This window comes from Amaranthus tricolor, chromosome 3, assembly GCF_026212465.1.
Source record: "Amaranthus tricolor cultivar Red isolate AtriRed21 chromosome 3, ASM2621246v1, whole genome shotgun sequence".
NCBI lineage: Eukaryota > Viridiplantae > Streptophyta > Magnoliopsida > Caryophyllales > Amaranthaceae > Amaranthus > Amaranthus tricolor.
In genome coordinates, this window is record NC_080049.1 from 37,087,207 (window position 1) to 37,100,043 (window position 12,837).

The 12,837-nt window shown below is 32.7% G+C and overlaps 1 protein-coding gene across 1 annotated transcript; it reads right to left on the bottom strand.

The window, feature by feature from the left end:
• LOC130807616 (TORTIFOLIA1-like protein 4) lies at positions 1-4,898 on the bottom strand. Its single transcript, XM_057672887.1, has 5 exons — positions 3,843-4,898; positions 3,333-3,444; positions 2,130-2,842; positions 1,578-2,022; positions 1-328 (listed from the first exon to the last, which is right to left on the bottom strand). Exons 1-4 carry the CDS (start codon positions 4,656-4,658, stop codon positions 1,585-1,587), a joined length of 2,079 nt encoding a protein of 692 aa, XP_057528870.1. The 5' UTR covers positions 4,659-4,898; the 3' UTR covers positions 1-328; positions 1,578-1,584.
• Between the last annotated feature and the right edge of the window lie 7,939 nt (positions 4,899-12,837).

Genomic DNA, 12,837 nt, shown 5'->3' on the forward strand with positions numbered 1-12,837 from the left:
TGAGTGAGGCAACATATAATTTTATTTATATTTTCCATCTCCATGTACAAAGCATCATACAGCAAATAAATATCAAAATAATTAAAGTTAGTACTTTGAATGTTGCTGATCGTACATCAATTCGACACCAGCTGTTAATGCCAAGGCAAACACCAAAATAAGTCGTCCATGAAAATACAAAGAGGAATGATGATACATCCCTTTGGCAGGTTCAATATACAAAGCTTCTGCAATCTGTAGTAGGATTTCATAATCATTCGAGACTATCCAGTAGAGCTTGATTGCTTGAGCATCTTTAACACTGCTGTTACTTCGTTAATTGTCGATGCTGCATTACAGAACATACTATTATTAGCAAAAGAAACAAACAAGTTATCTGCAATCTGTAGCAGGATTTCAATTACCCTTACAGCCCGTTTGGTTATCGGTACTAAATAAATGGTAATGTAAATGATTTATAGTGTAAAATTTCATCACAAGTTACATGTCATTACCATGGTAATCAAACTTTAATCACAAAAAAGTCATTTTGTTTACAAATTTCTATTATCACCTGATACCACCTCTCCCAATGGTAAAGCATTGAATGAATTTCACGAAGAAAATGAGATGATTGAAGTTGGAATAGCATAACCATCAAAGTAGCTAAAGAATTTTTCAACCAAAATTATACTAATTTTTATTTCAATTACCACCATTTATTATCGTCAATTAAACGGCCGTTAATCTTCTTGTCATTTTCTTATGTCATTTCTATAAACTAGCACAAAGAAAGTATTATATATTAATTAGCATTGAAATTTTCATAGAAAACAAAGATATTGGTAAGAGCCGACAGAATTAAGGGCCCATTCATCAAATAAATAAATCAAATGCAAATCTGCAACAAAATCCTACCCACCTGTATTTCACTAGTCAATTTCATTGCAGACCTAACTGTAACAGATAATTTAAATCCCAAAGTTGTAGCACACTCAATAATGCAATTGCAATTTGATATTTGGAATATGTGGTACCCAAATTAACCACAATTCCACTACCTAATCTTACTTTGCAGCCATCAAAACACAGGGGGGAAAGCATATTAAGACAAAAAAAATTCTGTAAGAAAGTAATTTTATCGAATGAAGGGAAAGCAAAAACAGGAGCTGCAACGAAATGAAAATCTAGAACATTTCAGGCCTCCATTAAAAAAGAATCATCTATGGGGAATCTATGCTCTGGCCCAGGTCATTTGATATAAATCATATTCATAATGAATAGTGTTACATATATAAGAGAAGATTGGTAGCAGAGTTGGTTCGAGGTGATCTTGAAGTCGCCCATGCTAGCAAGTGTATGTTCCATTCTAACCCAACATAATATGAATAAACATTTATGAAATTTTAAATAAAAGATAAAAGATAAAAGAAAACCTGAGATTGTATAATTGTGGATCTAACAAATGAAGCTATCATGATTCAGAAAAGGATGAAATGTTAAATGCCTAACGTATTACAGCAAGCAAGAAATGATGGGCATGTCATAATATTCACTATGCAAAAGGAATAGTAGGTAGATAAGTGATCTTAATATACCTGCAGCCTATGTTCCTCGACCCACTGAAGTAATACAAGTAGCATTTGAAGCAGAATCAAAGCTTCTAGGGCTACAATTTCTTCCTCTTTGAACATTTTGACTTATGCTTTTTGCACTTCCCCATGAATCCCGGTATGTGCCTTCGTTTTGGTGGTCATAATGCTTATAACCATCTGTTGGCGGAGTTTCAAAACTGGAGTCTTTGTTAAGCATGCTTCCTAAGTGAGATGATTTTGAAATAGTGGACCTTCCTTCAGTTCTTCTCCAGAACTTGGGGCTCAGGAATTCCGTACTGGGACAGCATGTACTTCCTGCCAAGTCATTGTTTGAGATTTTTCCGCTTTGTATGGCCAAATCATGAGAAATCTCACCGAGTACTCTCTCAAGCCCAGTAACTCGGGTCTCCAAAGAGTCTATCCCACTTTTAGAATTGCCCATAAATCTCTGAATATTGCAATAGTTGAGGATGCAAGTCAGCATTTTATCTTTGAAATATCAACTGAGAACTAAAACTATTTTGCACAACACAATAACAGAACAATGCAACATACCTGAATGAGATCTAACAAGTAAGATTGCTGTTTCTCTATCTGAAGAAGCTGCTTTTTGATCAAAGTCAGATCCTCCGAGTCTGCATTGCTTTCACCGACTTCTTCATTCCCTCCTCCTTCAAAGCCAAACCCTTGAGGCTCATCTTCTTCAACAAAAGGAACAACACGAGACCCAGTTTTGAACGCACTAACTTTTGACACCCTTTCTCCGCAAGTCTTTTTTACGAAGCTACTTGCATCATCTTGTAATGCAACCTTCTCAGTCAGGGACGGAGGAACTGCTATTTCAACTTTCCAATCCAATGATTTGTCAGACTCCACACTCGATTTCTTATCATTGGTCTTTGAGGGACTCTTCTTCTTTACGGGCAAATCATCCGGCAAAGAAGACCTTCCCTTCAACATTGGTTTTCTAGATAAAGAAATATCAAAGCCTAGATCATGGGAGCTTCTTGAAACCGAGGAAGAATCAGTAATAGTTGAATCATCGGACAAGGAGGATCTGCTCTTGGACAATGTTTTCTTCCTTTGCGGCGTTTCGAAGCCAATACTATCTTGTGTGCTTAAAGACATAGAAGGGGAGAATGTGGCAACTGGACCATCAGACAAAGATGACCTACTTTTTGCCATTTTTTTCTTTGGTTTGGGAGTTTCAGCACCAACATAAGATAATCTCCTTGGGATGGGAGTTGAAGCCCCACCTGTACCACTATCTACTCCATTCACAACCCCAAAAAAAAGGTATAAATCAGTCAAAACACAAAATACTTGAACAAGTACAAATTCTTCCAATTCCAAATCACAAGAACCCATCTCAAAATGAAAATGACCACAAAATAAGCACCAATTTGGCTAATTAAGAGGCATTATTCACAAAATCTCTTTGTTATTACTAACAAGGTAAGACTTTATACATCAAAACACGACTCCATGAGAACAGCTTTAACGGCATTAGAGTAACGAAATATTGAGGTAGCATTAATCGAAGGAGAACATTAAAAACAACTCAATCAAGTACAAAGAAAAAAGTCAGTTGGATTTTGATATTTCCAGAAACAATTCAATTAATTAAGACAAGAACCACTTGTTACAAGTAACTTGCAAGCTGCACCCTAATACAATCACCAATTCAAGAATCACAGAAATTTCAGTCAACAAAGTAAGAAACTTTTTTACAGGAAAGGTTAATACTAGGAGTATTACCTTTTGAAATAGATGAATTAGATCTAGATAAAACATTTTGTTGGTCTACACCACCAGGTATCTCCTTCCAAGCTTCCAATGCCTGGTTCATTATCTCACGAGTAATTTTAACCTGTCCACATCAACATTAATACTTACCTCAATTTTCATGATTATGATTTATTACCAAATTGAAACCAACCATATTATTTTTATTATTCACTAAAAATCAAATGAAGGCTTAAATATGTAGTAAAATATTTCAAATACTTGACAAAAAAACAAATTTGAGCATCATAAACAAATCTGGCCACAAACCAGATCAAAATGTAGCAAAATATTCAAAACAATCACAAGATGCATTCTTTTGAAATACAGTTTCTGGGTTTTTTTCTAATGGATTAATCCAAATCATCAAAATAAAAAAAATGAGCATTTTTCTAAATTTTGGATCAAAAAACTCTCAAAACCAACAAAAACACATTTAAAAACTAATCAAATTCATAATAGGAGTGTAAACGAAAAAACTACCTTATCAAATCTCCTGGACTCCAAAGAATTAACAACAAAGTTTTTAACTTCAGTAGCAGACTCTTCATCCAAAACAACAACCAATTTAAGCAAAACTTCAGCAGCAGATTTTCTAGCCATCCAATCATCAGAACTCAACAACTCAACAACAATACCAACCAAATTTCCCACCAAATTTCCTCCAACTTTACCATTGATTACAATCCCATCATTTACACCAATCACACTCTCAATCACTCCCAATAAAGCTCCTTTTGCTTTAAAACCATCATTTTTCAACAATTTCAAAACTTTAGGAAGAACTCTTTTCCTCAAATCCCCTTCTTCTTTCTCCTCTAAAACTCCCCCATCAATGGCTGCCTTCAAACACAAGCAACACCCCATCTGGGCATTTAAATCTTGTTCAACTGAGATGGACCCAAGAAAAGGATCAAGTAAAGAAACAAAATTTAACTCACTGAGTGATGAAACAGCAGAAATACAAGCGTTTCTAGCAGAGGAATCTGAATCTCTTAACCGTTTAAAGAAAAAAGAAATGATCTTTGGAACATGAGAAGACAACAAAGATTTATGGGTATTTGAGAGAAGTGAAATAAGACTAATACAATGAACTTTAACAGGGGATTTTGATGAAGAATCAATAGAAAGAATACATGATAGAAATGTAGGAAGAAAATCAAAAGGAAGAGTCTTTGCTAAATAATTAAGTTCAGATGAAGCTTGAGGAAATGTTGATCTATCAGAAAGTTTATCAATGTTGGTAAATAATCTTTGTCTGAGTTCATGGGTTGTTGTTGGTTTTTGGAAAGATGACATTTTTGAAATAAAGTTGTTTAGTTTTGTAGCATTTGATTGAGAATAAAGAGAGAAGATAGAAGAGAAGATAAAATGATTCCCGGTATTGTAGGGACGTAACTGGTAAGGGAGAAGGATATGGGAAATTGCAGAGTTTGCTTATAAACGTTTTAGAATGGGAGTGTGTGTGTGTGGGAGAGAGAGAGAGAGAGGAGGTCTCGTTTTCTCACGTTCCCTCGTCGTGGAAGGGCCGAAGGGGTTAATTCCAAATAAGTTTTCAAAACAAATGTTAACGGAAATTAAGGAAAATAGAATATTTTAGATAGTGGATATATTTTTTAATTGAATAATAAATTTAATTTAGAGAAAAATAAGGATCATACGTATTAAGAAAATATTAAAAGAAAGTTAATAGAAAAAATATAGGGACTAAAACTAATAAAAAATTAGTTTTATAAAATTAATAGAAATTATGTAGGGATTATAAGGAATATTAAAATGTTAAATTGAAGTCAATGGAGGATATATAGAGTACATAAGCATTATAAAAATATTAAAGTGTGTATGAATAAGGTTATTTTTGTCAATAATTTGTGACATAAATATAAAGATTCTCTATGCAAACAATAAATGAATGACAAATGAAAACTTCTTTATAAGTATCATTATTTATTTATTTAAATATATTGAGAATTCATCATTAATTAGAATTAAAAAAGGAATTTGATTTGCGTAGCAGTGAAAATAAAACTCATATTGTATAGATTAAAAAAGTTTTATTTCACTAGGTTATGATTTCGTGTTTCACTATTATTCCAATTAAAATCATATGTTAGTAATGTAATTACTTTAATGAGTAGGTTTTGTTAAGTAAAGTAAAATAAGAAGGAGATCAATCTAGTAAAAATTAGCAATGTGAAAAAGAAATAAAATTAAGTTCACTTAATAACTATGTTTAATTTAATTTGATAAACATAAAATTAATATATGTCCTATTTTGTACCAATTTGATGATAAGAATTTGTTATATAACACCAAAAAGAATAACATATTTTATCTCTATTCCCTACTATTAATTTGAATGTATAGACGGAATCGACTAGCTTTAATAAAAATGTTTTGAGTATGCATGCCTCAAAAGTCTAGCATGTTTCATTTGCAATGTCATTCACACCACTTGTATTTGGAGTATGCTTTTGTTTTATTTTTTAGATTAGATATAAATACAGAGTATTTAAGTTAATTAATGTAAAAGTAATTTGTTGAATTAAATTGAATTAAAGTGATTAATTATATGCTCTTAAATCTTAATATTTTTGTAAAAAGAATGACATACACAGTGCTAAGCAAAAGATATATATGATTCAATAAAATAGTTCAGCTTTATAGTTTACTCCCTCGGTATCTTAAAATTTGACCTATAGACTAAAAAGCTCTCACAAAATATAAAATTCAAAAGGACAGAATAATATTATAGCAAATAAATTTAAGCAATTTGATGAGAAGGAAAGATGTAGTTTGTTACGATAAGTTATAAGACCAATGCAATACAAATAAGAGGATGTATTAATATTTAAACCCAGGCCAAGAGGGAATTAAGATAACATTCTTGAATAGACCATTCAGGAAGCATCACAGTATATATGAGTATGGCTTGTGAGAAGCTTTGGATGAGTAAGAGTCAGTCACAAGTCACGAGATTAATCTGAATATACTTCACTAGTAAGTTCCTTCTTATACAGTCAAGAACTTAAGCATATATACTGATAATTGGAACCTGAAATAAATAAAAGGAATGATGAATTCAATAAAATAAGATTACTAATTGCAAATACATTGAAAGAGTTATGAATTAATGTGAGAGCATGTGAGGAGGATATGGGGAGGTTGGAATTGTTTTAAGTGTTTCAACAACGACTGAATTAAGCAGGATGCCCACGTGACTCTGATACACTCATTCAATTCTATGTATTATGAACGAATGATGACAACATTTATTTACTCTTTTGCTTTCATCAATTCTCGATCCATAATTTTACCGGGTATTTGGCAAATGACTAACACATAAATATTGATTTGACCAGTTGATTTTATTAGTTGGTTTCACCAGCTAATTTTAAACTCGTTGTTACGAACAGTTTGTTCAAAAATAATTTATTCATATCAATAAGTTGTTTTAACCAGTTAATTCACCAAAAACTAATATTGGCTGGTTTAACCACCAAACGCTCTTTTCATATCAAATTAAACTAAAATTGCTCGATAAGCTAGTTTGTCAAACACCCTTTTAAATATTATTTACAATCAATGTTTCAGATATTTTAGTATCGATTTTCACCTACATTTTCCTTTTCTTACTTTGCCCTTGATTAAAAAAAGGTTTATGAATATCTATATCAATTTACACTCTTTATGCATTTGAATTGGCATTGCGTATCAAGATTAATCAACCAAGTGAAATTTAGGTTTATACTTGCACATTTAGGGGATAAGTAAATGTTGCAAATTTAAAGGATTGATGAAATCATATGGCTAAAATATCGGGACCAAGCCATATTTAGAATTTAGATTTATTGTTGTAGATTTAAAAATTAAGATTAAATGACATTAAAAGCACTTGCCATAAGCATTAATACCAAGTTACCAACAAACATATATTTTTCATCATGATTCCAATATATTTACTTATAATTAATTAAAACCGAAATTGTATTTACGAAAACCATTAATTAAGACTATCTTAAATGATGGTTATATTTTAGAAATGCATATAGCAAAACAATATTCTTTGTATTATAATATTATAATATATTAGTATATAAATCCTAAAACTCTAAACCCAATGCACAACGATTTATAGGGTTAATAATAAAAAAGTTAGATATAAATGATAATTTTTTGATATACAAATCGCTTTATCCTCCACAAAAATACAGAAAACCAAGTCATACAAATTAAGAAAGACGCAATGGTTAGCTTGCTCCATAACATAACATGTGGAGTAGATGTTTCATAATTAAGGAGCACAAAATGTGAAGGGACTAACCATATATCATGACTCAAATTTAACATGTACTCTTTTTTTTTCTTATAATTTGTCTCCTTTAATAAAGAAAATCCTTAGAAAACATCATTAAATGGGAGAAATTTAAAATATATACTTTTATATATGAGAATTATCCGTGTTAATTCAAAAGTTAAATTAAAAAGGGATATATTCATTGCGAAATTGCAACTAATCATATCCGAACTTTTGATCTTTTATAGATTATAAAAGTAAATATTGCAATGTGTGTTTGTCTTGCTTAATTAGTGACGTATATGCATGATATAGCCATAACAAAAAGAGTAATCCAAAAAACGTAGTAGCAATATTGCAGAGTATTCATTGCCTATTAGAGAATAATGATAAATCAACGTAAGTATATATATATATATATATATATATATATATATATATATATATATATATATATATATATATATATATATATATATATATATATATATATATATATATATATATATATATATATATATATATATATATATATATATATATATATATATATATATATATATATATATATATATATATATATATATATATATATATATATAGGGTCGCGTTCTCATATAAGGATGATTTTTATTTGAACTTCTCCATATATATATATATATATTTTGATAGTACAAATGTCTCATAGTACAAGTATATAGCTTGTGAAGTGTGAAGTGTGAAGTGTGAACAAGCTAAGTGAAGCATCACAATTCACAGCTACCAGCAAATCAGTAGTTCTATCTTTCATTTACTCCCTCCCTTTTTTTTATAGTTTAAGAATAATTAAATATATTTAAGATGGCCACATTTATCCACTTATATCCCGAGTGACCATTATATATTGTTATTTGTTAGTACAAAGTACAATTAAATTATATGCTATCAATATTCAAGGCCAGCTTCACAACCACTTCTCCTTCTCCTTCTAACGTTTTCTATTTTTACTAGTCATACTCAACTATTAGTATTAGGCTACTAGCCCATTGCAAGCATTGCTGATTTGCACAATGCATTTATGTCATCACGGCCAAGTCAGCTACTCACCACAATTTTATTTTATTATTTTTTTTTAAATCCACTTTTAGATGTTGTTGTTTTAGCTTAATAAGAGCTACAAGTAAATGAGTAATAAAAATGATTTATTATAGAATCGATCATTTTAAAAAGTGTATCTATAATAAAAGAGATATTTTCTTATAAAAATATGTGAAATGCATAAAATTATTACTACACTTTCTTTTACTTTTACTTCATATTTATTGGCTAATTATTGCACTTAGCTTTATACTAGCTCCCATCATTCCTATTACAATAAGCATGTTTTTACACTAATTTTCGCTTAATTATGGTGTCTTTCTTACTCTCCTTTTCATACTCTATTTGTATTATCTTATTTCCACCGTAGCTTCTACATAAATTTAATTTATAAATAAAGTTGTAAAAATTATCTACATATATATACTTCCTATATTTATGATCAATTTGTGAATAATTCCCTAATTAATCTAATAATCTATGCCCACTACTAATTGAAACAATTGGTGCGTACAAAATCTATGTCTCTTAATAATGTGAAATGTGCATGCATGAGTTGTGTATGGATTTGATATTTCGATCATCACTTTTCTAAATTTAGCAGGTAAGAATAAGAATCTCTGGCACTAATCAACTCACTAGCTAGTAGCTACCTTGACCAGGGGAAAGCAAGAAAGTTAACAGACGGTAAAAACTGGGGGTAACTTTCTCTATAAAGACAAAAGTGAAAACGATGCTATATTAGAGTTCGAACAATGTGTTTCAAACTCAAATATTGCCAAGATCGAATGTATGAGGTTTTGTGACAAACAAATTAAACTATCGATGTTTGTAGGAGAAAGTAATGTAATAAAATGACACAAAGATTTAACGAGGTTCACCCAACTTAGGCTACGTCCTTCGGTGTGTAGTATCTTTTATATTATCAAAGGAGTTCAAAGAACTCTCAAATATGGAGAATAGGGATGCAGGCAGGGCGGGTCTAATAGGAGACCCGCCCCATCTCCGCCCCGGGCGGGGATGGGTCCCGGTTTGATGGGTCATGGGGCGGGTACGGGTATAAAATTCATACCCACCGCGGGGATGGGGATGGGGATGGATTTTAGGTGATACCCGCCCCATCCCCGCCCCGCCCCGCCCCGCCCGCCTCAAGATATGTACAAATTTTGGAAAACCCTAAATTAATTTTCAATTTTTTTTTTCAAATTTTGGGAAACCCCAGTTTATAAATATGTATTATGGATTTTAAGGTCCAAATGTTGAATATAAATATGTGGCACAAATGGGTATTAAGCGGGGATTTGACGGGTGGTGAGGCGGGAAAAATGGGTATTAGACGGGGATGGATACCCAGATGGGTGGTGGGGCGGGGATGGTTTTAGGTACAAACCTATCAGGGAGGAGACGGGGAAAAAAATTATACCCGCCGCGGGGATGGGGACGCGGATGGGTATTGCATTAACAGATGGGGATGGGATGGGAATTCCAATCCCCGCCCCACCCCGCCCCGTTTGCATCCCTAATGGAGAATTACAATAGAGAAGAGATATAGGTTAGTGTATGGCTTGGGGTGTATTTTGTGGATTATTACAATGTGTGAATGATAGCTCTCTATTTATAGGAGAGATCTCACTAAGTAACATTAAGTACATTAAAACTATGAATAAATGATAATGAAAAGTCAAAAACAGCATCCTAGGAGCATCAGAGACATCGCTCGACCAAAGCAGAGGCTCGCTCGGTCGAACGGGCTACAAAAAGTTTCTGGTGACATTCTGTCTGCTTGCTCGACCCATTCTGAAGCTCGCTCGATCGAGCGAGCTGGTCGAGCAGCACTTCCGTGAGCTTCTGACAGTTTTGCTTGACTTTACATTGTATAGCATCTTGAATTAAACCTTTACACTTCTTCATTAAGTGTCATAACTCCTATGATTAACTCATTAATTCATACTTTAATCATCATCATAAACAAAAAATATTAAGACTCATCTTATTACACCCATTCATGACATACTTATGGGATTCCATCCCAAGAGTCACCACATGAATGCACCCATCAAATGTGCACTCAAGTCACACCATTCATAACAATCTCCACCTTGACTTGAGTTCACCTAAGTCAATGGAATCCTCTAATTCACTCCACCATAATATAACAACTTATACAACATTATACTCAAAAACAAAAACAACACAAGTGCATAAACATAGCACATGCACTAAAAATGCCCTCAGAGGGCTCACAAGAGTATGAAATTTAATTACCAATCAAGTCCATACATCCCATGGACTCATTGGGGTATGTTGGAATTATTCTCAAACTTTCATTTCTAAAAGAAGTATCTGCATCATTTTCATTTTCATGCTCGGTTGAAGTAGTGGACACACAAGTCGAACTAATTAAGGTTGAACCCACAAGCATATACAAGCCATCATTAATGGATCCTTTCAAGAACAAATTAGGACCCTTGCCAACCTTCAAAACTCCACCTTCACCAATCCACCTAAAACCTTCTTTATCCAGAATACTAAGGGAAATTAAGTTTCTATTCATACCTGGAACATGAAGGACTCCGGTCAATGTTCTTACAACACCCTCAAACATGATAATTTTAAAATCTCCAACACCAACTATCGGACAACTAACCACATTGCCCATTGTGACTTTTCTTCCATCAACCTTTTGATAAGTTGAGAAGAAACTACAGTTAAAAGTTATGTGTCTAGAACATCCCGAATTCAAAATCCAAGAATCACCACCATTATATTCACTAGTAACAACAAGAGCACCAAAATCATATACCTCACCTTCAACATAGCTAGCTTCGGCGGAGATAGCTTTTGTGGACTTGCTTTCATCGGATTGTTTGGCTTTCAATTTCCAACAATCTTTCTTGAGGTGGCCTTTCTTCTTACAAAAGTTGCAAGTCATGCTCCTTTTGTTCCTACTCGACTCTTTAACAATTAAAGCTTTATTGGAAACTCTAGATTCCTTTTGAGCAAATTGAGAATCAATAAGGTCTTTTTGAGTCAAAGCCGTTCTAACATCCTCACTACTCAATGTGTCTCTTCCATATAATAAGGTTTCCCTAAAATGCTTATATGAAGGCGGTAGTGAAACTAATAATAGAATAGTCAAATCCTCATCATCCACTTTTACATCAATATTTTGCAAATCCATAATTATTGAGTAAAATTCATCAAGGTGTGATTTCATGGGCTTCCCTTCTTGCAATCTGAGATCATACAAACGACTCTTTAACGAAAGACGATTGGTAACACTCTTTTCCATATAGAGTGATTCCAATTTTTCCCAAATGCCTTTTGAAGTTTCCTCCTTTACAACTTATCTCAAAACTTCATTAGAGAGACAAAGTTGTATGGCGGAAAGAGCCTTCGCATCCATTTCTTCCCATTTTGCCTCACTTATGCCTTCGGGTTTCTTCTTCACACCATCTAGTGCTTTATGCACTCCATTTTGTATCAAAATTTCTTTCATTTTGACTTACCATAAGCCAAAGTTTACACTCCTATCAAACTTCTCAATATCAAGTTTCATTGTAGCCATGTCGCACCAATATGACCTCTAAAACTCGATAACAATAACTTGGCTCTGATACCAATCGAAAATGATGATATATTAGAGTTCGAACAATGTGTTTCAAACTCCAATATTGCCAAGATCGAATGTATAAGGTTTTGTGACAAACAAATTAAACTATCAATGATATCGATGTTTGTAGGAGAAAGTAATGTAATAAAATGACACAAAGATTTAACGAGGTTCACCCAACTTAGGCTACGTGTTCCGATGTGTAGTATCTCTTATATTATCAAAGGAGTTCAAAGAACTCTCAAATATGGAGAATTACAATAGAGAAGAGATATAGGCTAGTGTTTGGCTTGGGGTGTATTTTGTGGATTATTATAATGTGTGAATGATAGCTCTCTATTTATAGGAAAGATCTCACTAAGTAACATTAAGTACATTAAAACTATGAATAAACGATAATGAAACATCCCCAAGAACTTAAAGAGTCAAAAACAACATCCTAAGAGCATCAAAGACATCGCTCGACCAAAGCAGAGGCTCGCTCGGTAGAG